At 48.6% G+C, this 27,911-nt stretch overlaps 1 protein-coding gene across 1 annotated transcript in view; it reads right to left on the bottom strand.

Moving 5' to 3' along the window:
* Window positions 1–27,911, bottom strand: part of LOC137362159 (NACHT, LRR and PYD domains-containing protein 12-like) — an 83,368-nt gene that overhangs the window by 55,354 nt on the left and 103 nt on the right. Inside the window, exons 2-3 of the mRNA XM_068026645.1 lie at window positions 20,863–20,958; window positions 6,240–6,406 (exon numbers count right to left, since the gene is read on the bottom strand). Coding sequence (XP_067882746.1) covers window positions 6,240–6,406; window positions 20,863–20,926 — 231 coding nt within the window. The 5' untranslated portion in view covers window positions 20,927–20,958. The remainder of the gene's footprint in view (window positions 1–6,239; window positions 6,407–20,862; window positions 20,959–27,911) is intronic.

Here is a 27,911-nt window from a genome sequence, read left to right as displayed (position 1 = left end):
TGTCGACCCTGCAAAGTCCTCCTTACTAACATCTGGGGGCTTGTGCCAAAGTTGGGAGAGCTGTCCCACAGACTAGTCAAGCAACAGCCTGACATAGTCACACTCATGGAATCATACCTTACAGACAATGTCCCAGACACTGCCATCACCATCCCCGGGTATGTCCTGGCCCACCGGCAGGACAGACCCAGCAGAGGTGGTGGCACAGTGGTATACAGTAGGGAGGGAGTTGCCCTGGGAGTCCTCAACATCGACTCCGGACCCCACTAAGTCTCATGGCATCAGGTCAAACATGGGCAAGCAACCTCCTGCTGATTACCACCTACTGCCCTCCCTCAGCTGATGAGTCAGTACTCCTCCATGTTGGGCGGCACCGTGGCGCAGTGGTTAGCACCGCAGCCTCACAGCTCCAGGGACCCGGGTTCGATTCCGGGTACTGCCTGTGTGGAGTTTGCAAGTTCTCCCTGTGTCTGCGTGGGTTTTCTCCGGGTGCTCCGGTTTCCTCCCACAAGCCAAAAGACTTGCAGGTTGATAGGTAAATTGGCCATTATAAATTGTCACTAGTATAGGTAGGTGGTAGGGAAATATAGGGACAGGTGGGGATGTTTGGTAGGAATATGGGATTAGTGTAGGATTAGTATAAATGGGTGGTTGATGTTCGGCACAGACTCGGTGGGCCGAAGGGCCTGTTTCAGTGCTGTATCTCTAATCTAAAAAAAAAAAGTTGAACACCACTTGGAGGAAGCACTGAGGGTGGCAAGGGCACAAAATGTACTCTGGGTGGGGGACTTCAATGTCCATCACCATGAGTGGCTCGGTAGCACCACTACTGACCGAGCTGGCCGTGTCCTAAAGGACATAGCTGCTAGACTGGGTCTGCGGCAGGTGGTGAGGGAACCAACACGAGGGAAAAACATACTTGACCTCGTCCTCACCAATCTGCCTGCCGCAGATGCTTCTGTCCATGACTGTATTGGTAGGAGTGACCATCGCACAGTCCTTGTGGAGACGAAGTCCTGCCTTCACATTGAGGATACCGTCCATCGTGTTGTGTGGCACTCTTCTTCTTCTTTCTTTGGCCTCCTTGTCTCGAGAGACAATGGGTAAGCGCCTGGAGGGGGTCACTGGTTTGTGAAGCAGCACCTGGAGTGGCTATAAAGGCCAATACTAGAGTGACAGACTCTTCCACAGGTGCTACATAAAATTGGTTGTCGGGGCTGTTACACAGTTGGCTCTCACCTTGCGCTTCTGTCTTTTTTCCTGCCAACTGCAATGTCTCTTCGACTCGCCACGCTTTCGCCCCACCTTTATGGTTGCCCGCCAGCTCTGGCGATCCCTGGCAACTGACTCCCACGACTTGTGATCAATGTCACAGGACTTCATGTCGCGTTTGCAGACATCTTTAAAGCGGAGACATGGACGGCCGGTGGGTCTGGTACCAGTGACGAGCTCGCTGTGCAATGTGTCCTTGGGGATCCTGCCATCTTCCATGCGGCTCACATGGCCAAGCCATCTCAAGCGCCGCTGGCTTAGTAGGGTGTATATGCTGGGGACGTTGGCCGCCTTGAGGACTTCTGTGTTGGAGATACGGTACTGCCACCTGATGCCAAGTATTCTCCAGAGGCAGCGAAGATGGAATGAATTGAGAAGTCGCTCTTGGCTGACATACGTTGTCGAGGCCTCGCTGCCGTAGAGCAAGCTACTGAAGACACAGGCTTGATACACTTGGACTTTTGTGTTCTGTGTCAGTGCGCCATTTTCCCACACTCTCTTGGCCAGTTTGGACATAGCAGAGGAAGCCTTTCCCATGCGCTTGTTTAATTCTGCATCGAGAGACAGGTTACAGGTGACAGTTGAGCCTAGGTAGGTGAACTCTTGAACCACTTCCAGAGTGTGATCGCCGATATGGATGGGGCGTTTCTGATGTCCTGTCCCATGATGTTCGTTTTCTTGAGGCTGATGGTTAGGCCAAATTCATTGCAAGCAGCCGCAAACCTGTCGATGAGTCTTTGCAGACACTCTTCAGTGTGAGATCTTACTGCAGCAAAGAGGAGTTCCCTACCACCGTGGAGGCACTACCACCGTGCTGAATGGGATAGATTTCGAACAGATCTAGCAATGTAAAACTGGGCATCCATGAAGCGCTGTGGGCCATCAGCAGCAGCAGAATTGTACTCAACCACAATCTGCAAGCTCATGGTTCGACATATCCATTACCATCAAGCCAGGAGACCAACCCTGGTTCAATGAAGAGTGCAGGAAGGCATGCCAGGAGCAGCACCAGGCATACCTCAAACTGAGGTGTCAACCTGGTGAAACTACAACACAGGACTATCTGCGTGCCAAACTGCATAAGCAGCATGCGATAGGCAGAGCTAAGCAATCCCATAACCAACGGATCAGATCTAAGCTCTGCAGTCCTGCCACATCCAGCCATGAATGGTGGTGGACAATTAAACTACTAACTGGAGGATGTGGCTCCACAAATATCCCCATCCTCAATGATGGGGAAGCCCAACACATCAGTGCGAAAGATAAGGTTGAAGCATTTGCAACAATCTTCAGCCAGAAGTGCCGAGTTGATGATCCATCTCGGCCTCCTCCTGAAGTCCCCTGCATCACAGATGCCAGACTTCAGCCAATTCGATTCACTCCGCATGATATCAAGAAACGACTGAAGGCACTGGATACTGCAAAAGCTATGAGCCCTGACAATATTCCGGCGATAGTACTGAAGACCTGTGCTCCAGAACCTGCCGCGCCCCTAGCCAAGCTGTTCCAGTACAGCTACAACACTGGCATCTACCCTGTAATGTGGAAAATTGCCCAGGTATGTCCTGTACACAAAAAGCAGGACAAATCCAACCAGGCCAACTACCGCCCCATCAGTCTACTCTCACTCATCAGTAAAGTGATGGAAGGTGCCATCAAGCGGCACTTGCTTCGCAATAACCTGCTCAGTGATGCTCAGTTTGGGTTCCGCCAGGGCCACTCAGCTCCTGACCTCATTATAGCCTTGGTTCAAACATGGACAAAAGAACTGAACTCAAGAGGTGAGGTGAGAGTGACTGCCCTTGACATCAAGGCAGCATTTGACAGAGTATGGCATCAAGGAGCCCTAGCAAAACTGAGGTCAGTGGGAATCAGGGGAAAAACCCTCCGCTGGCTGGAGTCATACCTAGCGCAAAGGAAGATGGTTGTGGTTGTTGGAGGTCAATCATCTGAGCTCCAGGACATCACTGCAGGAGTTCCTCAGGGTAGTGTCCGAGGCCCAACCATCTTCAGCTGCTTCATCAAGGACCTACCTTCAATCATAAGGTCAGAAGTGGGGATGTTCGCTGATGATTGCACAATGTTCAGCACCATTCATGACTCCTCAGATACTGAAGCAGTCTGTGTAGAAATACAGCAAGACCTGGACAATATCCAGGCTTGGGCTGATAAGTGGCAAATAACATTCGCGCCACACAAGTGCCAGGCAATGACCATCTCCAACAAAAGAGAATCTAACCATCTCCTCTTGACATTCAACGGCATTACCATTCTTGAATCCCCCACTATCAACGTCCTAGGGGCTATCATCGACCAGAAACTGAACTGGAGTAGCCATATAAATACCGTGGCTATAACAGCAGGTCAGAGGCTGCGAATCCTGAGGCGAGTAACTCACCTCCTGACTCCCCAAAGTCTGTCCACCATCTGCAAGGCACAAGTCAGGAGTGTGATGGAATACTCTCCAATGCCTGGATGGGTGCAGCTCCAACAACACTCAAGAAGCTCGACACCATCCAGGACAAAGCAGCCCGCTTGATTGGCACCCCATCTACAAACATTCACTCCCTCCACCGCCGACTCATAGTGGCAGCAGTGTGTACCATCTACAAGATGCACTGCAGCAATGCACCAAGGCTCCTTCGACAGCACCTTCCAAACCCGCGACCTCTACCAACTAGAAGGACAAGGGCAGCAAATGCATGGGAACACCACCACCTGCAAGTTCCCCTCCAAGTCACACACCATCTTGACTTGGAACTATATCGCTGTTCCTTCACTGTCACTGGGTCAAAATACTGGAACTCCCTTCCGAACAGCACTGTGGGTATACCTACCCCAAATGGACTGCAGTGGTTCAAGAAGGCAGCTCACCACCTTCTCAAGGGCAATTAGGGATGGGCAATAAATGCTGGCCTGGCCAGCGACACCCACATCCCTGAATGAATAATAATAAAAAAAAGCTTCTGAGAGATGTGGTTACTTCTTCAGCACTGCAGATGTGAAATCGTCGGGGCCCATAGAAGTTGTTGTGTCCAGTGCGCTCAGCCATTCCTTTTGTCACGTAGGGTAAATAAAGCTGGCTGAAGACCGGCATCTGTGAAAGTATGGACCACAGGAGGAGGCAGAGATGGATCATCTACTTGAAACTTCTGGCTGAAGATGGCTGCGAATGCTTCAGCTTTGTTTTCTGCACTCTGGGCTTCGCCATTATGGATGATGCAGATGTTTGTGGAACGTCCTCTTCAGTTAGTTGTTCAATTGTCCAGCACTATATGACTGGGTGTGGCAGGACTGTAAAGTTTTATGATTTGTTGGTTGTGGGATCGCTTGTCTGTTTACAGCATGCCACTTCTGCTGTTCAGCATCCATGTCGTCCTGTGATGTAGCTTCACTATGTTGGCACCTCAATTTCAGTTCACCTTGTGCTGCTCCTGACATGCTCTCCTACTCTCCTCATTGAACCAGAGTTGGTCCCCTGGCTTGATGGTAATGGTAGAGTGAGGGATACGACAGGCCATGAGGTCACAGAACATAGTGAAATATAATTCTGCTGCTGCTCGTGGCTCCCAGCACCTCATGGATGCTCAGTTTTGGATGATAGATCTATTCTGTATCATCACATTTACAATAGTGGTAGTGCACACAACATGATCGAGGAGTCTTCAGTTCCCAAACGTGACTTAGTCTCCACAGGGACTGTGTGGTGATCACTCCGACCAATACAGTCATGGACAGATACAACTGCGACAGGTAGATGGGTGAGGACAAGTAGATTTTTTCCCTTGTGTTGGTTCTCTCGGCACCCTCTGCATGCCCTGTCTGCCAGATATGTCCTTCAGGATCGGCCAGCTCGGTCAGGAGTTGTTCTACCGAGCCACTCTTGACGGACATTAAAGATTCCCTACCCTCACCCCCTCCAGAGTAAATTCTGGGCCCTTGCTTTTTCCACGTGACATAAAGGAATACAGATTCATCAACTGAGGGAGGACAATAATCAGAAAGTGGTTTCCTCGTCCATGTCTGACCTCAGGTCATGAGATTTCACGGGATCCAGAGTCAATGTTGAGGACTCTCGTGGCCAACCCTGTTTACTGTATATCACTGGGCCACCATCTCCCATCGTTCTGTCTGGTGGGAAAGGACATACCTAGGAATAGTGATGGAGGAGTCTGGGATATTGATTGATGGTTCGACTCGATCATACCTAGATCAGGCTGTTGCTTAACTGAGCTGTGGGATAAGTTCTTTCAATTTTTTTCCCCAAGATTCCAGATGTTACTGAGGAATTAGGAGGGTCAGCGGGCAGTGTGACTGAATACGATTCTGGTCGGTCCACCTGGTTTTACCATTATACTTTTTTGTAGCAGTTTGAGTGACTTCCTGGGCCATTTCAAAGGGCAGTTAAGAGTCAACGACACCACTGTGTCTGGAGTCACAGGTAGGCCAGGCTGGATAAGGACGGCAGCTTTCCTTCCCGAAAGGATGTTACTGAACCAGCTGGGTTTTGACGAATATCCAATATTATTTAATGAATTCAAACTCACAAACTGCCACTGTGAGATTTGAGCTCAGGTGTCTGGATTATTGGTCCAGACCTCTGGTATAACAATCCAGTAACATGATCACTATGTCACTGGACCCAAACGTGGTGAGTGTAACATGCTTGGAAGGAACAGGTGACTTTAGACCTCTGGTTCCCAAAGCTCTCCACCTCTGGGCTTTTCCGCATACCTGGGTCTGTTGTAGACTAGCTGATAGAGATCAGTTAACAATTAACTGTTATTATTAACCATTAACCATTAACAATTAACCATTATCAGTGCAGTATGTGACTGCCCAAATGTTAGGTGAGTCAGACATTGGTCATTTTTTACCCAGCATTTCCTTTGTTCCCATGTTACAATATTCTATCAGTTCTGTGATGTTAGAATAAATTAACTTCATTCTGTATCCCTCCCACTTACTTGATACTCCTGTCCAGTGAAATGGTCCTCGCCTGTTAATATGAGACTGAGTCCCTCCACCCCTTCTTCAATCGCCTGTTCTAGTCTGTCCCGGTAGAATTTCATCAACTTGAACAGCTGGTAATCGTCACACTTTGTCAGGAAATCAGTGATTGTGGAGTTCGGATCTGTGAACACAAATGGAGAAAACTAAACACATTGTCGGTATTCTATCCAGACTGTTACATTTCCTCTGATACCAAACAGCTGAAACCTCCTGTGAGTCACATTACCAAACAACTTCTGAAAACAGAGAAACACCACATGTATCACATTCCACTGACCTGTATAGTCAATGCTCAAAAACTGGGGACAAGTTTGTCAAACATGACTTACCTTCAACTTATCAGCTCCAGATCCCCAAACAATCCCCTGTATCTCTAAATGGTCACTAGATCAAAACTGAAACACAGACTCCAGGAGTTTTCCCACAACTCCAGCCTCCTCCTGCATCTTATCTCCATTCTCGATAGTCTGCAAAACCGATGAAGAAATGTGCTGTTTTCTTTTCTGTTCTTTAAATGTATACCTATTGATTCCATCGTGGGAACAGGAGTAGGTCATTTAGCCCCTCGAGCCTGTTCTATCATTCAGTGATATCCTGGCTGATTTGTGATCTAATTCTAGATACCCCTCTTTGCCTCATATCCTTTAATACCCCTGGTTAACAAGAAGTTATCAATCTCAGATTTAAAATCAACAATTGATATGGCATCACTTGCTGTTTGTGGAAGAGAGTTCCTTTGCGTGTCGAAGTTTTGTGTAATTTCACTCCTGAAAGGAATGGTTCTAATTTTTTGACTACGTCTTCTAGTTCTAGACTCCATATTTAGTGGAAATAGTTTCTCTCTATTGACCCCATCTCTTCCCCTTAATATCTTGAAAACTTTGATCAAATCACCCCTTAACTTTGCAAAAAGCAGGGATTACAAGCCTAGTTTGTGTAAACTCTTCTCATAATTTTACCTTGGAATCCAGATATCATTCTGATAAATCTATGGTATCCTCCTTCCAAGGATAATAGATCCTTCCTAAGGTTTGGTGCCCAGAACTGAACACAGTTCTCCAGGTGTGGTCTAATTCAGTACCTTTATTTCTGGTCCATCTTTGTCCTTTTCCATAACTACCTTAAATCTTACAGAGTTATGGTCACTATCCCCGAAATGCTCCCCCACTGACACTTCTCCCATTTGACTGGCTTCATTCCCGAGGATTCGGTCCAGTACTGCCCCTTCCCTTGTAGGACTTTCTATGTACTGGCTCAAAAAGCTCTCCTGTATGCATTTTAAGAATTCTGCCCCCTTTAAGCCTTTTGCACTGAGACTATCCCAGTTTATATTGGGGAAGTTGAAATCCCCTACTCTTATTACCCTATTATTTTCACACCTCTCAGAGAATTGCCTACATATCTGCTCCTCTATCTCTTCCTGACTGTTTGGAGGCCTGTAGTAAACATCCAGCCAAGTGATTGCCCCCTTTTTGTTTTTAAGTTCTACCCAAATGGCCTCATTTGAGGAACCTTCCAAGATGTCATCCCTCCTTACTGCAGTAATTGACGCCATGATCAACAGTGTAATACCACCTCCTCTTTTATCCCCTCCCCTGTCGCGCCTGAAGATTCTATACCCTGGAATATTGAGCTGCCAGTCCTGTCCCTCCCTCAACCATGCCTCTGTGATCGCAACAATATCATAATCCCATGTGCTAATCAATGCCCTCAATTCATCTGCCTTACTAGTAAGACTCCTTGCATTGAAATAGATGCAATCCAACCTTGCATTTTTCCCTTGTGCTTTACCAGGTCTATATTTGCTCTGCCTTCCAGACAGACTCACTTTCTGTTCGATATTACCCCCTACTGTACCTCCACTCTGTATCATATCACCCGCCAAATCAGTTTAAACCTCCCCCCTCCCCCCGCCCCAACAGAACTAGAAAATCTCCCAGCAAGGATGCTTGTCCCATTCCGGTTCAGGTGCAACCCATCCAACTTGTATAGGTCCCACCTTTGCCAGAAACAGACCCAGTAATCCAGGAAACTAAAGCCCTCCCTCCTGCACCATCTCTTCAGCCACGCATTCATCTGCTCTGTCCTCCTATTTCTGAACTCACTAGCATGTGGCACCGGGAGTAATCCAGAGATTACAACCTTCAAGGTTCTGCCTTTTAATCTGCTACCTAGTTCCCTAAATTCTTGTTGTCGGACCTCATCCCTTTTTCTACCTATGTCGTTGGTACCAATGTGAACCATGACCCCTGGCTGCTCACCCTCCTCCTTCAGAATGCCCTGCAGCTGCTCCGTGACATCCTTGACCTGAGCACCATGAAGGCAACATACCATCCTGGCATCAAGGTTGCGGCCACAGAATCGCCTATCTGTACCCCTTACGATAGAATCCCCTGTCACTATAGCTCTTCCCTGCCTTTTCCTTCCCTGCCTTTTCCTCCCCTGCGGTGCAGCAGAGCCATCCTTGGTGCCACGGACCTGGCTGTTGCTGCTTTCCCCTGGGAGGTTATACCCCACCGCACCCCCACCAACAGTATCCAAAGCTGTATATCTATTTGAGAGGGGGATGGCCACAGGGGACTCCTGCACTACCTGCCTGCGCCTACTACTCCGCCTGGTGGTCACCCAGTTCCTTTCTGCTTGTGCTGCCATTACCTGCGGTGTGACCACCTCTCGAAACGTGCTATCCACGTCCTCAGCATCACAGATGCTCCACAGTGAATCCACCCACAGCTCCAGCTCCGTAATGCGGGCAGTCAGTAGCTGCTGATGGATACACTTCCTGCACACATGGTCGTCAGGGACACTGGAAGCATCCCTGATTTCCCACATAGTGCAGGAGGAGTATATCACAGGGCTGAGCTCTCCTGTCATGACTTACCTTTAAATTAATTTAGTTACTCCCTTTAAAAAATACTAATTACACTCGGGGTCTTGTTCTACTCCAAACACTACCCACTACAATCTAAAGTCCTGAATAAATTACTCTAATTTAAGTAGTACCATTCACCTTATCACTTGAGGTTTTGAAAAAAAACCTTCCCCTTTTTTTAAGCAATTTAAATACACCAACAGCTGTTGCATTACTGGTCAAAGAGGATATCACAGCTGTGCTGAAGGAAGGCACTATGGAGGACTCGAGCTGTGAGGCAATATGGGCAGAACTCAGAAATAGGAAGGGTGCGGTAACAATGTTGGGGCTGTACTACAGGCTTCCCAACAGCGAGCGTGAGATAGAGGTACAAATATGTAAACAGATTATGGAAAGCTGTAGGAGCAATAGGGTGGTGGTGATAGGAGATTTTAATTTTCCCAACATTGACTGGGATTCACTTAATGTTAGAGGTCTAGATGGAGCAGAATTTGCAAGGAGCATCCAGGAGGGTTTTCTAGAGCAGTATGTAAATATTCCAACTCGGGAAGGGGCCATACTGGACCTGGTGTTGGGGAATGAGCCGGGCCAGGTGGTTGACGTTTCAGTAGGGGACTACTTTGGGAATAGTGATCACAATTCCGTAAGTTTTAGAATACTCATGGACAAAGACAAGAGTGGTCCTAAAGGAAGAGTGCTAAATTGGGGGAAGGCCAACTATACCAAAATTCGGCAGGAGCTGGGGAATGTAGATTGGGAGCAGCTGTTTGAAGGTAAATCCACTTTTGATATGTGGGAGGCTTTTAAAGAGAGGTTGATTAGCGTGCAGGAGAGACATGTTCCTGTGAAAATGAGGGATAGAAATGGCAAGATTAGGGAACCATGGATGACAGGTGAAATTGTGAGACCAGCTAAGAGGAAAAAGGAAGCACACATAAGGTCTAGGCGGCTGAAGAAAGACGAAGCTTTGAAAGAATATCGGGATTGTAGGCGCAATCTGAAACAAGGAATTAAGAGGGCTAAAAGGGGTCATGAAATATCTTTAGCAAACAGGGTTAAGGAAAATCCCAAAGCCTTTTATTCATATATAAGGAGCAAGAGGGTAACGAGAGAAAGGATTGGCCCACTCAAGGACAAAGGAGGAAAGTTATGCGTGGAGTCAGAGAAAATGGGTGAGATTCTAAACGAGTACTTTGCATCGGTATTCACCGAGGAGAGGGACATGACGGATGTTGAGGTTAGGGACAGATGTTTGATTACTCTAGGTCAAGTCGGCAGAAGGAGGGAGGAAGTGTTGGATATTCTAAAAGGCATTAAGGTGGACAAGTCCCCAGGTCCGGATGGAATCTATCCCAGGTTACTGTGGGAAGCGAGAGAGGAAATAGTTGGGGCCTTAACAGATATCTTTGCACCATCCTTAAACACGGGGGAGGTCCCGGAGGACTGGAGAATTGCTAATGTTGTCCACTTGCTTAAGAAGGGTAGCAGGGAAAATGCAGGTAATTATAGACCGGTGAGCCTGACGTCAGTGGTAGGGAAGCTGCTGAAGAAGATACTTAGGGATAGGATCTATTCCCATTTGGAAGAAAATGGGCTTATCAGTGATAGGCAACATGGTTTTGTGCAGGGAAGGTCATGTCTTACCAACTTAATGGAATTCTTTGAGGAAGTGACAAAGTTGATTGATGAGGGAAGGGCTGTAGATGTCATATACATGGACTTCAGTAAGGCGTTTGATAAGGTTCCCCATGGTAGGCTGATGAAGAAAGTGAAGGCGCATGGGGTCCAAGGTGTGCTAGCTAGATGGATAAAGAACTGGCTGGGCAACAAGAGACAGAGAGTAGCAGTGGAAGGGAGTTTCTCAAAATGGAGACGTGTGACCAGTGGTGTTCCACAGGGATCCGTGCTGGGACCACTGTTGTTTGTGATATACATAAATGATTTGGAGGAAATTATAGGTGGTCTGATTAGCAAGTTTGCAGACGACACTAAGATTGGTGGAGTAGCAGATACTGAAGGGGACTGTCAGAGAATACAGCAGAATACAGATAGACTGGAGAGTTGGGCAGAGAAATGGCAGATGGAGTTCAATCAGGGCAAATGCGAGGTGATGCATTTTGGAAGATCCAATTCAAGAGTGAACTATACAGTAAATGGAAAAGTCCAGGGGAAAATTGATGTGCAGAGAGATTTGGGTGTTCAGGTCCATTGTTCCCTGAAGGTGGCAACGCAGGTCAATAGAGTGGTCAAGAAGGCATACGGCATGCTTTCCTTCATCGGACGGGGTATTGAGTACAAGAGTTGGCAGGTCATGTTACAGTTGTATAGGACTTTGGTTCGGCCACATTTGGAATACTGCGTGCAGTTCTGGTCGCCACATTACCAAAAGGATGTGGATGCTTTGGAGAGGGTGCAGAGGAGGTTCACCAGGATGTTGCCTGGTATGGAGGACGCGAGCTATGAAGAGAGGTTGAGTAGATTCGGATTATTTTCATTAGAAAGTCGGAGGTTGAGGGGGGACCTGATTGAGGTGTACAAAATCATGAGAGGTATAGACAGGGTGGATAGCAAGAAGCTTTTTCCCAGAGTGGTGGATTCAATTACAAGGGGACACGAGTTCAAAGTGAAAGGGGAAAAGTTTAGGGGGGATATGCGTGGAAAGTTCTTTACGCAGAGGGTGGTGGGTGCATGGAACGCATTACCAGCGGAGGTGGTAGACGCGGGCACGATAGCGTCTTTTAAGATGTATCTAGACAGATACATAAATGGGCAGGAAGTAAAGAGATACAGACCCTTAGAAAATAGGCGACAGGCTTAGATAGAGGATTTGGATCGGCGTAGGCTTGGAGGGCCGAAGGGCCTGTTCCTGTGCTGTAATTTTCTTTGTTCTTTGTTCAATCACCTTGCAGAATTCCCGTGATGTCACTAAGTTTCTTTTCTGCTTTTCAAGTTTCAATGCGCGCTGAGAGACACAGGTCCGCCAGTCACTGCACCGCTCTGTTCCCAGGTAAGTGAACGAGGGCCTCGAGTCCTGCTCTTGACTTACAGCCACCGTTCCGGATCAGCTTCCACACAGGTCCGCCAGTCACTGCACCGCTCTGCTCCCAGGTAAGTGAATGAGGGCCTCGAGTCCTGCTCTTTACTTACAGCCACCGCTCGGATCAGCTTCCACACAGGTCCGCCAGTCACTGCCCCACTCTGCTCCCAGGTAAGTGAATGAGGGCCTCGAGTCCTGGTCATTACTTACAGCCGCCGTTCCGGATCAGCTTCCACACAGGTCCATCAAGCGGCACTTGCTTCGCAATAACCTGCTCAGTGATACCCAGTTTGGGTTCCACCAGGGCCACTCAGCTCCTGACCTCATTACAGCCTTGGTTCAAACACGGACAAAAGAGCTGAACTCGAGGTGAGGTGAGGTGAGAGTGACTGCCCTTGACATCAAGGCAGCATTTGACCGAGTATGGCATCAAGGAGCCCTAGCAAAACTGAGGTCAATGGGAATCAGGGGGAAAACCCTCCGCTGGCTGGAGTCATACCTAGCACAAAGGAAGATGGTTGTGGTTGTTGGAGGTCAATCATCTGAGCTCCAGGACATCACTGCAGGAGTTCCTCAGGGTAGTGTCCGAGGCCCAACCATCTTCAGCTGCTTCATCAAGGACCTACCTTCAATCATAAGGTCAGAAGTGGGGATGTTCGCTGATGATTGCACAATGTTCAGCACCATTCGTGACTCCTCAGATACTGAAGCAGTCCGTGTAGAAATGCAGCAAGACCTGGACAATATCCAGGCTTGGGCTGATAAGTGGCAAGTAACATTCGCGCCACACAAGTGCCAGGCAATGACCATCTCCAACAAAAGAGAATCTAACCATCTCCCCTTGACATTCAACAGCATTCCCATCGCTGAATCCCCCACTATCAACATCCTAGGGGCTACCATTGACCGAAAACTGAACTGGAGTAGCCATATGAATACCATGGCTACAAGAGCAGGTCAGAGGCTAGGAATCCTGAGGCGAGTAACTCACCTCCTGACTCCCCAAAGCCTGTCCACCATCTACAAGGTACAAGTCAGGAGTGTGATGGAATACTCTCCACTTGCCTGGATGGGTGCAGCTCCAACAACATTCAAGAAGCTCGACACCATCCAGGACAAAGCAGCCCGCTTGATTGGCACCCCATCTGCAAACATTCACTCCCTCCACCACTGCCGCACAGTGGCAGCAGTGTGTACCATCTACAAGATGCACTGCAGCAATGCACCAAGGCTCCTTCGACAGCACCTTCCAAACCCGCGACCTCTACCAACTAGAAGGACAAGGGCAGCACATACATGGGAACACGACCACCTACAAGTTCCCCTCCAAGTCACACACCATCCTGACTTGGAACTATATCGTCGTTCCTTCACTGTCGCTGGGTCAAAATCCTGGAACTCCCTTCCTAACAGCACTGTGGGTGTACCTACCCCACATGGACTGCAGCGGTTCAAGAAGGCAGCTCACCACCACCTTCTCAAGGGCAATTAGGGATGGGCAATAAATGCTGGCCTGGCCAGCGACGCCCACATCCCGTGAATGAATTTTAAAAAAAGGTCCGCCAGACACTGCACCGCTCTGTTCCCAGGTAAGTGAATGAGGGCCTAGAGTCCTGCTCTTTACTTGCAGCCGCTGCTCTGGATCAGCTTCCACACAGGTCCACCAGCCACTGACCCGCTCTGTTCCCAGGTAAGTCCTTAGTTTAGTTTAGAGATACAGCACTGAAACAGGCCCTTCGGCCCACCGATTCTGTGCCGACCATCAACCACCCAATTCTACTAATCCTCAACTAATTCCATATTCCTACCACATCCCCACCTGTCCCTATATTTCCCTACCACCTACCTATACTCGGGGCAATTCATAATGGCCAATTTACCTATCAACCTGCAAGTCTTTGGCATGTGGGAGGAAACCTATGCATTCCTGTGCTGTGATATCTCATCCTGTGCGTCAGTGTCATTTTTTTTTATTGATAATGCTCTTGTTAAGCTGCATTTGCTCAGTGATTCAGTCTCAGATCAGTAATTTCACCAAACGACATAGAGTCATAGCGTTATACAGCATGGAAACAGGCCCTTCGGCCCATCGTGTCTGTGCTGGCTATCAAGCACCTAACTATTCTAATCCCATTTTCCAGCACTTGGCTGACAACCTTGTATGCTATGGCGTTTCAAGTGCTCATCTAAGTACTACTTAAATGTTGTGAGGGTTCCTGTCTCTACCACCTCTTCAGGCAGTACGTTCCAGATTCCAACCATCCTCGGTGAAAATTTTTTTCCTCAAATCCCCTCTAAACCTCCTGACCCTTACCTTAAATCTATGACCCCTGGTTCTTGCCCCCTCCACTATGGGAAAAAGTTTCTTCCTATCTAACCTATCAATGCCCCTCATAATATTCTCCACCTCAATCATGTCCCCCCTCAGCCTTCTCTGCTCTAAGGAAAACAACCCAAGCCTTTTCAGTCTCTCTTCATAGCTGAAATGCTCCAGCCCAGGCAACATCCTGGTGAATCTCCTCTGCACCCTCTCCAGTGCAGTCACATCCTTCCTATAGTGTGGTGACCAGAACTGTACACAGTACTCCAGCTGTGAACTAACTAGCGTTTTATACAGCTCCATCATAACCTCCCTGCTCTTGTATTCTGTGCCTCAGCTGATACAGGCAGGTATCCCATATGCCTTCCTAACCACCTTATCTACCTGTGCCGCTGCCTTCAGTGATCTACGGACCAGGACACCAGGTCCCTCTGACCCTCTGAACTTCCGAGCGTCCTACCATCCATTGTATATTCCCTTGCCTTGTTTGTCCTCCCAAAATGCATCACCTCACACTTCTCAGGATTAAATTCTATTTGCCACTGCTCTGCCCATCTTACCAGCCCTTCGATAACGTTCTGTAATCTGAGGCTTTCCTCCTCACTATTTACGACACCACCAATTTTCATGTCATATGCAAATTACTTATTATACCTCCTATATTCACGTCTAAATCATTGATGTACAGTTCAAATTATTCTGCAGCATTCATTTATAACCAGGTTTGAGACAAAGTGAAATTCACTTCTCGGCTGTTTCACTCGTACTGACACTGGTATCATAAAAACACAACAATAACTTACATTTCCATAGCATTTTAAACATCAAAATACATCCCAAGGCACTTCACAGAAGCTGAGCCAGACAAAAGATAGACGCTGAATAAAGGAGGAAGCAGCAGCAGCGGACAAAATATTGGTCAAAGCTCTGAATTATAGGAGGGTCCAAATTGAGAAGAAGGAGGTTGAGAGGTTTAAGGAGGCAAAGCAAAGCAGAAAGTTGGGACAATTCAAAGTACGGCCGACACAGATGGGGTGAGGAGAAGGTGAAATGTACAAATGGTCAGTGTTGGAGGAAGAGTGAGAATTTGGTGGTTGCGGGGCCGGGGGGGGGACTGCAGGGCTGGAGGAGGTTACAGATGGTGGGGGATTGCAGGGCTGAAGGAGGTTACAGATGGTGGAGGGATTGCAGGGCTGAAGGAGATTACAGATGGTGGGGGATTGCAGGGCTGGAGGAGGTTACAGATGGTGGGGGGATTGCAGGGCTGGAGGAGGTTACAGATGGTGGAGGGATTGCAGGGCTGGAGGAGGTTACAGATGGTGGGGGATTGGAGGGCGGGAGGAGGTTACAGATGGTGGGGGATGGCAGGGCTGGAGGAGGTTACAGATGGTGGAGGGATTGCAGGGCTGGAGGAGGTTACAGATGGTGGGAGGATTGCAGGGCTGGAGGAGGGTACAGATGGTGGGGGATGGCAGGGCTGGAGGAGGTTACAGATGGTGGAGGGATTGCAGGGCTGGAGGAGGTTACAGATGGTGGGAGGATTGCAGGGCTGGAGGAGGTTACAGATGGTGGGAGGATTACAGGACTGGAGGAGGTTACAGATGGTGGAGGGATTGCAGGGCGGGAGGAGGTTACAGATGGTGGAGGGATTGCAGGGCTGGAGGAGGTTACAGATGGTGGAGGGATTGCAGGGCTGGAGGAGGTTACAGATGGTGCAGGGATTGCAGGGCTGGAGGAGGTTACAGATGGTGGGGGATTGCAGGGCGGGAGGAGGTTACAGATGGTGGAGGGACTGCAGGGCTGGAGGAGGTTACAGATGGAGGGGGGATTGCAGGGCTGGAGGAGGTTACAGATGGTGGAGGGATTGCAGGGCTGGAGGAGGTTACAGATGGTGAAGGGATTGCAGGGCTGGAGGAGGTTACAGATGGTGGGGGGATTGCAGGGCTGGAGGAGGTTACAGATGGTGGGGGGAATTGCAGGACTGGAGGAGGTTACAGATGGTGGGGGGATTGCAGGGCTGGAGGAGGTTTCAGATGGTGGGGGGGGGAATTGCAGGGCTGGTGGAGGTTACAGATGGTGGGAGGATTGCAGGACTGGAGGAGGTTACAGATGGTGGAGGGATTGCAGGGCTGGAGGAGGTTACAGATGGTGGAGGGATTGCAGGGCTGGAGGAGGTTACAGATGGTGGGGGGATTGCAGGGCTGGAGGAGGTTACAGATGGTGGGGGGAATTGCAGGACTGGAGGAGGTTACAGATGGTGGGGGGATTGCAGGGCTGGAGGAGGTTACAGATGGTGAAGGGATTGCAGGGCTGGAGGAGGTTACAGATGGTGGGGGGATTGCAGGGCTGGAGGAGGTTACAGATGGTGAAGGGATTACAGGACTGGAGGAGGTTACAGATGGTGGAGGGATTGCAGGGCTGGAGGAGGTTACAGATGGTGAAGGGATTACAGGACTGGAGGAGGTTACAGATGGTGGAGGGATTGCAGGGCGGGAGGAGGTTACAGATGGTGGAGGGATTGCAGGGCGGGAGGAGGTTACAGATGGTGGAGGGATTGCAGGGCTGGAGGAGGTTACAGAGACAGGGACTGACGAAACCATAAAGATGATTAAATGAGGATGAGAAGTTTAATTTGCAGGTGCTGGGGGACCAGGATACAATGTAGGTTTATAATGACAGGGTGATCAGTGAGCAGGGAGTTTGATTGATCTACATTTACAAAAGGTGAAAGGAGCAAAGCTGCTCCGGAGAGCCTCGGGAAATCGAGTGTACAGGTGATAAAAGTATGGATTCGGGATCAGCCGCAGATGAGCTGAAGCAGGGTGAAGATGGGCGATGTTACAGAGGTGGAAGGAAGCGGTCATTATGATGAACAGAATATCATCTCGGAAGCTCAGCCCGGCCTCAAACAGAACACTGAGGTTGTGAACAGTCTGGTTCAATCTGAGACATTGTCTGGGACGGAGACAGAATCATTGGCGAGGGAACAGAATTCATAGTGCTGGGTAAAGAACATGTCCTCAGTCTTCACACTGTTTAATGTGGGCTGCAGAATTAGAATAAATCTTCTGATATCAACAGAAACATCTCCACCCCGACCAGCCTTCAACATCTCTGCACTCCTCCAAATCTAACCCCGTGCCCGCACCCCACTCACCCAGCCCCGCGCCCGCACCCCACTCACCCAGCCCCACGTCTGCACCCCACTCACCCAGCCCCGTGTCTGCACCACACTCACCCAGCCCCGCACCCTCACCCCACTCACCCAGCCCCACGTCTGCACCCCACTCACCCAGCCCCGCACCCTCACCCCACTCACCCAGCCCCACGTCTGCACCCCACTCACCCAGCCCGGCATCTGCACCCCACTCACCCTACCCTGCCACGCGGCCTCACCCCACTCACCCTGCCCCGCGTCTGCACCCCACTCACCCAGCCCCGCGCCCGCACACCACTCACCCAGCCCTGCGCCCGCACCCCACTCACCCAGCCAGGCGCCCGCACCCCACTCACCCAGCCAGGCGCCCGCACCCCACTCACCCAGCCAGGCGCCCGCACCCCACTCACCCAGCCCCGCGTCCGCACCCCACTCACCCAGCCCCGCGTCTGCACCCCACTCACCCAGCCCCGCGTCTGCACCCCACTCACCCAGCCCCGCGTCCGCACCCCACTCACCCAGCCCCGCGTCTGCACCCCACTCACCCAGCCCCGCGTCTGCACCCCACTCACCCAGCCCCGCGTCTGCACCCCACTCACCCAGCCCCGCGTCTGCACCCCACTCACCCAGCCCCGCGTCTGCACCCCACTCACCCAGCCCCGCGTCTGCACCCCACTCACCCAGCCCCGCGTCTGCACCCCACTCACCCAGCCCCGCGTCTGCACCCCACTCACCCAGCCCCATGCCTGCACCCACTCACCCAGCACCACGCCCGCACCCCACTCACCCAGTCCTGCCTTCCACTGACCAAGCAAATGAATGGCAATGTACTGCATCCCCCACACCTAGAGTACTGTGTACAGTTTTGGTCTCCTTCTTTATAGGGGATATTCTTGCATTGTAGGTAATTCAGAGAAAGTTCACTTGTTTGGATTCTGTAATGAAGGAGGGATTTGTCTTCTGAAGAAAGGTTGAGCACTTTGGATCAATACACATTGGAGTTTGGAAGAATGAGAGGTGATCTTATTGAAACATACAAGATTATGAGGGGGTTGACAGTATCGAAGCTGAGAGGATGTTTCCCCTGGTGGGAGAAATTTAGCTCGATGTCAGTAAGCAGTGAGTGTGGAGTGAAGAATGGTTGTGAAAGAGTGTTTTGTTAACGGAAAAGTCAGGAATTTGGTGCGGGAGGAAATTCTCTGGTAAGTATTTCTCAAGCTGAAATTTAGTTTTACATTTACAAATTGACTTTGACTTTTACAAATTGTAAAAGGGCCTGCAAGTTAGTGAAGATACCGAGTTAACAGAAACTGTCTGTCAGTGAGAGTTAACTGTCAATCAGCTGAAAGTGATTATCTGAATAGATGTTAATAACTGGAACAGGAAGCTGAGTTAACAGTTGTAACTTGGGTGTGAGTTATAAACTCTATCTAAGTGAACAGTATTTACTGCCACACACAGTGTTCAGGAAAGAGTGATTTGTTAACAGAGAGCTAAAGTCAAGAATTTGGTGCAAGTTGTAATTCAGAAGACAGAGAGGTGATTGCATTCATAAAATTCATAACAGGTTTGACAGGTTAGAAGCTGAGAACATGTTTCCCCTGAGTGGGAAATCGAGGACATGGGGTCAGTCTCAGAATAATAGGTCAGCCATTTAGGACTGAGATGACAAATTTATTCATTCAAAGGGTTGTGAATCTTTGAAATTCTCTACCTCAGAGAGCTGTAGACACTTTGTTACTGAGAATATTCAAGATGGAAGTTGATACATTTTGGGTACCATGGGAATTAAGGAATATGGGTTAGTGTGGGAAGATGGAGTTGAAGTAGAAGATCAGCCATGATGTTATTGAATGGTGGAGCAGGCTTAAAGGATCAAATTTCCTATTCCACCTCCTGTTTCTTCTGTTCTTGATGATGGTTCCAACCATGACCATTATCTGCTTTCCCTGGCTTCCCAGAGAAGGTCCCACCCATCACAGGATGTTCTTCCCTCTGACACCAGGGAGGTAACTGACCATTCTGGACCTGCTCAGGGCTGTAGAAGAGTCTGTCTATTGCCCTGACTGTAGAATCTCCCATCACTATCACTCCCCTATTCCTGTGTCCCAACTACCTCTCACACGGCCCCACTCGGGGTGGCCTCCTAATCCCACACTGTTGCTCAGGAAGACCCTCCTTGATTTAAGCACCTTTCGGGGCTGGGATTGGAGGTGGATGAGTGGGTGCTAAAAATAGCCCCTCCGTCTGGCACACTGGTTCCTCAGCTCCATCCTGGCTTCAGGCCATTTTCATGGAGACGGGGAGGGGGGGAGGCAGCAGGACTACCCCACCACGTGATGGTTAACCGACAAGTTCACAAAGAGCCTATTGCAGCCAATTAAAGGAGGTCATGGACTGAGTGAGTGATCATCTAGAGGGGCATCGTATTGACAGGTGGATGGAGCCCCTGAGCACTGGAACTGTCTAGTAGATTTGGGATTTTCCATTTGGCCTTCAGATCATTGCAGGCAGCGGGAGCCAGTTTAACTGCCTGGAGGCAGCCTCCCAGCAGCAGACCAGGAGGGCCAGTATTCCAGGAAAGTCTAGAGGCCCACCCTGCCAGCCTGGGTGAAGGAGCAGCCACACTCTGCCCAGTAGAGGGGTTCCCCCACTAACAGTGGTGGTTTGGCTGCAAGATCCATTTGCTTTCAATTAAAGTTTTAAAAAGTTGAGGATAGAGAGAGTGCCTCCATTTTGAAGCATTGTCACCCTCTATTACAGCCTGCTACTCCTTTCAAGCTGGACGGCCTCTGACAGACCCTCCAGCTTCGATAGTCTGTCTGCTGTCATTAATTAGACAGTGAGCCTGCCCTCTCTGGCCATTAACTGTCTGGCACAAACTAGGGCTTGTGACTCCTTCCCCCATGGGCGGGTTCGGGACACAGAAACAATCCCAACCACTGTTTCCTTCCCCCGGATGGAAAATCCTGCCTGTTTCTCTCTCCCCCTTACAGTCCCAATACCAGGTATCTACTGGACAGTTCCAGTGCTCAGGGGTTCCATCCACCTGTCAATGTGATGCACCTCTAGATGATCACTCACTCAGTCCCTGTCCTGTTCTTTCTTCCTGTGTAGCTGCAGCTTCCTGCTCAAGACTTGGACACCTTTGTCAGGACAGAAATTATATTTGAAGTATTTTGTGAACCTACCTGTGTCCATTCTCATTCTTGTTGAAGATGTTGGATCTTCTCCCCTGTTTGAACCTTCAGCCATGGTGGTGACAGGCGTTCCCAGATTCTGATATTCTGTAATAAATACAATATTAATAGGAAGGTTACACAGAAATATGAAAATGAGAGGTAGAACATTGCCTTGTTAAACATGATATCAGTCCCTCCTCCCCCATTAGTACAATAGCTGTTAGCTCCGGGATCGAGCATTTCCCGAGCGTTATGATCCACTCTCCACATCAGGTATGACACAGACAGATGCCCAGTGAATCACTGAATTATTTATGGCACAGAAGGAGGTCATTCAGACCATCGGGTTCATGCCAGCTCTCCATGGAACTATCCATTCAGTCCCACTCCCCCACTCGATCCCCATAGCTCTCAAAGTCTATTTACCACAAGTGGCCATTCAATTTCCTCTTGAAATCATTGATTATCTCTGCTTCCACCTCCCTCGTGTGTAGCGAGTTCCAGGTCATTAGCACCCACTGTGTAAAAACATTCTTCTTCATATTCCCCCGCTTCTCTTGCCCAAAATCTTCAATCTGTGTTCCCTAGTCGTTGTTCCATCAGTTAATGGGAACAAATGTTCCTTGTCTAACTTATCTAAGCCTATCATAATCTTGGACACTTCTACTAAATCTCCCATCAATCTCCATTGTTCTAACAAGAACAAACCCAGCCCCTCCAACATAACCTAGTAACTAAAATCCCTCATCCCTGGAAGCATTCTGGTAAATCTCCTCTGCACCCACACAAGAACCCTCACTTTAGCCAACTATGCCCACATCCCGTGAAAGAAGGAAACATGGTAACATAAGGCTAAGGAGAGAGTAATGGTATAAGTGAGTTAGTATCCTTATCTTGGGCATCCATGTGAGGGCACTGAATTTCTTCCTACACTGCAGTAGTGGGCTGTATTTCTGTTTGTGCCAGCCATCAAGCACCTATCTACTCTAATCCCATTTTCCAGCACTTGAACCGTAGCATTGTAGGCGGTGGCATTTCAAGTGCTCGTCTAAATATTTCTTAAATGTTGTGAGGGTTCCAGCCTCTACCACCACTTCAGGCAGTGCGGTCCAGATTCCAACCAGCCTTTGGATGAAAATGTTTTTCCTCAAATCCCCTCTAAACCTCCTGTCCCTTACCTTAAATCTATGCCCCCTTGTTATTGACCCCTCTGCTAAGGGAAAAAGTTTCTTCCTATCTAACCTATCAATGCCCCTCATAATTTTGTACACCTCAATCACGTCCCCCCTCAGCCTTCTATGCTCTAAGGAAAACAACCCAAGCCTTTTCAGTCTCCCTTCATAGCTGAAATGCTCCAGCCCAGGCAACATCCTGGTGAATCTCCTCTGCATCCTCTCCAGTGCAATCACATCCTTAATATAGTGTGGTGCCCAGAACTGTACACAGTACTCCAGCTGTGAACTAACTAGCGTTTTATACAGCTCCATCATAACCTCCCTGCTCTTATATTCTATGCCCAGGCTAATAAAGGCAAGTATCCCATATGCCTTCCTAACACCTTATCTACCTGCCTGTGCTGCTGCCTTCAGTGATCTATGGACAAGTACATCAAGGTCCCTCTGACCCTCTGTACTTCCTAGGGCCCTACCATCTATTGTATATTCCCCTTGCCTTGTTAGTCAACCCAAAATGAATCACCTCACACATATCAGGATTAAATTCCATTTGCCACTGCTCTGCCCATCTTACCAGCTCACTTATATCATCCTGAAATCTAAGGATTTCCTCCTCACTATTTACGACACCACCAACTTTCGTGTCATGTGAACTTACTGATCATACCTCCTTTATTCACGTCAAAATCATTAATGTACAATACAAACAGCAAGGGTCCCAGCACCGATCCCTGTGGTACACCACTGGTCACAGGCTTCCACTCGCAAAAACAACCCTCGACTATTACCCTCTGCCTCCTTCCACTAAGCCAATTTTGAATCGAATTTGCCAAATTGCCCTGGATCCCATTGGTTCTTAACCAATCTCCCATGCGGGACCTTATCAAAAGCCTTACTGAAGTCCATGTAGACTAAATCAACTGCTTTACCCTCATCAACACACCTAGTCACCTCCGGCCTGTAATTACCTGGTTTATCCCTACTACCCTCCTTGAATAATGGTACCACATTTGCTGTCCTCCAGTCCTCTGGTACCTCTCCTGAGTCCAGAGAGGATTTGAAAATTTGTGTCAGAGCCCCTGCAATCTCCTCTCTTGCCTCACATAGCAGCCTGGGATACACCTCATCTGGGCCTGGGGATTATCCACTTTTAAGCTCACTAAAACTGCTAATACCTCCTCCCTTTCAATGCTAATTTGTTCAAGTGTTCAAGTATATCACAATCCCCCCTCCCTGATCTCTACACCTACATTGTTCTTCTCCATAGTGAACACAAATGAAAAGTAATAATTTAAAACCTCACCCACGCCCTTTGGCTCCACACACAGATCTGCTACTTTGGACCCTAATAGGCCCTACTCTTTCCCTGGTTACCCTCTTGCCTTTAATATACTGATAAAATCCCTTGGGATTTTCCTTTATCTTGCCTGCCAGTGTTTTTTCATGCTCCCTCTTCGCTCTCCAAATTCCTTTCTTTACTCCTCTAGGGCCGCCACTGTTTTCAGCCCTCTGAATCTGCCATAAGCATCCTTTTTTGTCTTTATCCAATCCTCTATATCCCTTGACATCCAGGATTCCCTGGACTTGTTGGTTCTGCCCTTCACCTTTACTGGAACATGTTGGCCCTGAACTCTCACTATTTCCTTTTTGAATGACTCTCATTAGTCTGATGTAGACTTTCCTACAAGTAGCTGCTTCCTGTCCATTTTGGCCAGATCCTGTTTTATCATATTGAAATCGGCCTTCCCCCAATTCAGTACCTTTATTTCCGGTCTATCTTGGTCGTTTTCTGTAACTACCTTAAATCTTACAGAGTTATGGTCACTATCCCCGAAAGACTCCTCCACTGACACTTCTACCACTTGTCCGACTTCATTCCCTCAGATTAAGTCCAGTACCGTCCCTTCTCTTGTTGGACTTTCTATGTCTTTCTTACTTTTTTGTCTTTCTCAACTCTACAACATCAACCCTCTCCAGAGCTACAGTAGTTTTTTTTTGATTAATACTGCAAACACATCCCTTCTTCTTAACATTCCCGAATACCTTGTAGTCAGGAATATTAAGTTCCCAATTTGCTCCTTCTTGGAATATCTCTGCTCCTGCCATTGTATCATTCTCCCATGTGGCGACTTGCACCGACAGCTCACTGACCTTATTTACCATGTCACATGTATTCAGGTACCTGCACTCCAAACATGTGACTGCTTCACATTCGGCTGCTGGCCAAACCCTCGTATTACTGCACTATTATTTACACTAATGCTATGTGCCTCTCCCAGTCCTCTGTGCATCTAGTTTCCCCTCACGATATTTCATTCTGGTGCCCATCCCACTGCCCAATTAATTTAAACCGTCCCCCAAAGTACCAATGAACTATACAGTGAGGACACTGATCCCAGCTCCATTCAGGTGTAACCTTTCCATCTTCTACAGGTCTATCCTGCCCCAGACCTTATCCCATTGTCCCCAGAGTCTGAAACTCTCTCCTGCATCATTTCTCCAGACACACATTAACCTGGAGTACTGTGTTCAGTTCTGGGCACCACATCACAGGAAGGATATATTGGCCTTGGAGGGAGTGCAGCATAGATTTTCTACAGTGATACCTGAACTTCAAAGGTTAAAGTTCAAGGAGCGATTCCAGAAGTTCGGGTTGCATTCCCTGGAATTAAGAAGGTGATTTGAGTGAAGTTTTCAACATATTATGGGAACGGCTAGGGTAAATAGAAAGATGCCATTTCTGTTGTTTGGAAAATTTAGGATTAGGGGAGATAGTCTACAAAATAGAGAATGAGCTGTGGAAACACTTCTACATGTGAGGGGGGTAAAACCTTGGAACTCTCTGCTGCAAACACCAACTGATGCTGGACCAAATGCTAAATTTACACCTCAAATTAATAGATTTTTGTTCTCTAAGCATTTAAAGGGATTTCAGGCAAAGGCAGCTATATGGAGTTAGGTGAAAGATCAGATGAAACTCACATCCCAAGATAGTTTTTTTTCAATCACCTGGTAACATGCTGTCTGATCTCATTGGGTCCATCCTCCCCGGGTTACACACTGTCTGATCACACCAGGTCCATCCTCCCCGGGTTACACACTGTCTGATCACACTAGGTCCATCCTCCCTGGGTTACACACAGTCTGATCTCACAAGGTCCATCCTCCCCGGGTTACACACTGTCTGATCTCACTGGGTCCATCCTCCCCGCGTTACACACTGTCTGATCACACTGGGTCCATCCTCCCTGGGTTACACACAGTCTGATCACAGTAGGTCCATCCTCCCCGGGTTACACACTGTCTGATCACACTAGGTCCATCCTCCCTGGGTTACACACAGTCTGATCTCACAAGGTCCATCCTCCCCGGGTTACACACTGTCTGATCACACTGGGTCCATCCTCCCCGGGTTACACACTGTCTGATCACACTGGGTCCATCCTCCCCGGGTTACAGACTGTCTGATCACACTAGGTCCATCCTCCCTGGGTTACACACAGTCTGATCACACTGGGTCCATCCTCCCCGGGTTACAGACTGTCTGATCACACTAGGTCCATCCTCCCTGGGTTACACACAGTCTGATCTCACAAGGTCCATCCTCCCCGGGTTACACACTGTCTGATCTCACTGGGTCCATCCTCCCCGGGTTACAGACTGTCTGATCACACTAGGTCCATCCTCCCTGGGTTACACACAGTCTGATCTCACAAGGTCCATCCTCCCCGGGTTACACACTGTCTGATCACACTGGGTCCATCCTCCCCAGGTTACACACTGTCTGATCACACTGGGTCCATCCTCCCCGGGTTACACACTGTCTGATCTCACTGGGTCCATCCTCCCCGGGTTACACACTGTCTGATCTCACTGGGTCCATCCTCCCCGCGTTACACACTGTCTGATCACACTGGGTCCATCCTCACCGGGTTACACACTGTCTGTTCTCACAAGGTCTATCCTCCCCGGGTTACACACTGTCTGATCTCACAAGGTCCATCCTCCCCGAGTTACACACTGTCTGATCTCACAAGGTCCATCCTCCCCGGGTTACACACTGTCTGATCTCACTAGGTCCATCCTCCCCGGGTTACACACTGTCTGAGCACACTGGGTCCATCCTCCCTGGGTTACACAATGTCTGATCTCATTGGGTCCATCCTCCCCGGGTTACACACTGTCTGATCACACTGGGTCCATCCTCCCCGGGTTACACACTGTCTGATCTCACTGGGTCCATCCTCCCCGGGTTACACACTGTCTGATCTCATTGGGTCCATCCTCCCCGGGTTACACACTGTCTGATCTCATTGGGTCCATCCTCCCCGGGTTACACACTGTCTGAACACACTGGGTCCATCCTCCCCGGGTTCCACACTGTCTGATCTCACTGGGTCCATCCTCCCCGGGTTACACACTGTCTGATCACACTGGGTCCATCCTCCCCGGGTTACACACTGTCTGATCTCACTCGGTCCATCCTCCCCGGGTTACACACTGTCTGATCTCATTGGGTCCATCCTCCCCGGGTTACACACTGTCTGATCACACTGGGTCCATCCTCCCCGGGTTACACACTGTCTGATCACACTGGGTCCATCCTCCCCGGGTTACACACTGTCTGATCTCACTGGGTCCATCCTCCCCGGGTTACACACTGTCTGATCTCACTAGGTCCATCCTCCCCGGGTTACACACTGTCTGATCACATTGGGTCCATCATCCCCGAGTTCCACACTGTCTGATCACACTGGGTCCATCTGTAGGGAGGTGGTGGCGTACTGGTATTGTCACTGGACTAGTAACCCAGGGTATTTCTCTGGGGATATGGGTTCAAATCCCACCACAGCAGAAGGTGGAATTTGAATTCAATGAATAAATCTGGAATTTAAAGCTAGTCTAATGATGGCCATGAAACCATTGTCGATTGTTGTAAAAACCCATCTGGTTCACTAATGTCCTTTCGGGAAGGAAATCTGCTGTCCTTACCTGGTCTGGCCTACATGTGACTCCAGATCCACAGCAATGTGGTTGACTCTTACATGCCCTTGAAATGGCCTCGCAAGCCACTCAGTTCAAGGGCAATTAGGGATGGGCAATAAATGCTGGCCTGGCCTGCGACGCCCACATCCCATGAATGAATTTTTAAAAATCTAACCCTCGAATTGGTTGCAGTAACTGTTTAAATTGCTGCGAACATACTGAATTCAATGCCAAAACATTTGATATTTTAGAAGTACAAGGATTGTGAGTATTACAACATACATTTCAGGAGTCCAGGAGTAGGAACATCTGGATTCCTGGAATAAAACTCCAGTGAGTGTTTAAAGGGCTAAAACATGGTCGTTTCATTTCCTGCTGAAATCAGGTCCCAACAATAACCAGGTGATTTGTGTTGAACGAGTACAGCAATGAATCTACAATGTAGCAGAACAAACACTGTTCTCAGTTTAATGAAAACCCTCGGTCGAGGCTGGGAGCTGGATCAGGTGACCATTGAGAACTCTTTATTCTGACAGAACACAAAGTAATTACATTTAAATCAAGTTTAAAAATGTATCCTGTAAAAATAACATGATTATAATTTTATCACCAGTTAATGATCAATCATTACATCCAATATTATGTTAAATTGAGAAACAGATGTAACAATGGGAAATAAGTGTGATTAGTAAAACCCAGATTTTGGTTGAAACCTGTCAGTTTATTAATTTATTTTATTTCCGGGTTTTCATCGGTGGAGCCGGAAATTCTCCAACTTCTCTACAAACTGCAGATTAACCCAACCAGACCAAACCCTCTATTAACACTGTATCTTAACACTATATTACACTATTAATACTATAACTATATTAATACCATCACTTTATTAATCCAAAA

Source organism: Heterodontus francisci, unplaced genomic scaffold, assembly GCF_036365525.1.
Source record: "Heterodontus francisci isolate sHetFra1 unplaced genomic scaffold, sHetFra1.hap1 HAP1_SCAFFOLD_1038, whole genome shotgun sequence".
Taxonomy (NCBI): Eukaryota; Metazoa; Chordata; class Chondrichthyes; order Heterodontiformes; family Heterodontidae; genus Heterodontus; species Heterodontus francisci.
The sequence above is the reverse complement of the archived record's forward strand: the minus strand, read 5'-3'. Positions and strand labels throughout refer to the sequence as shown.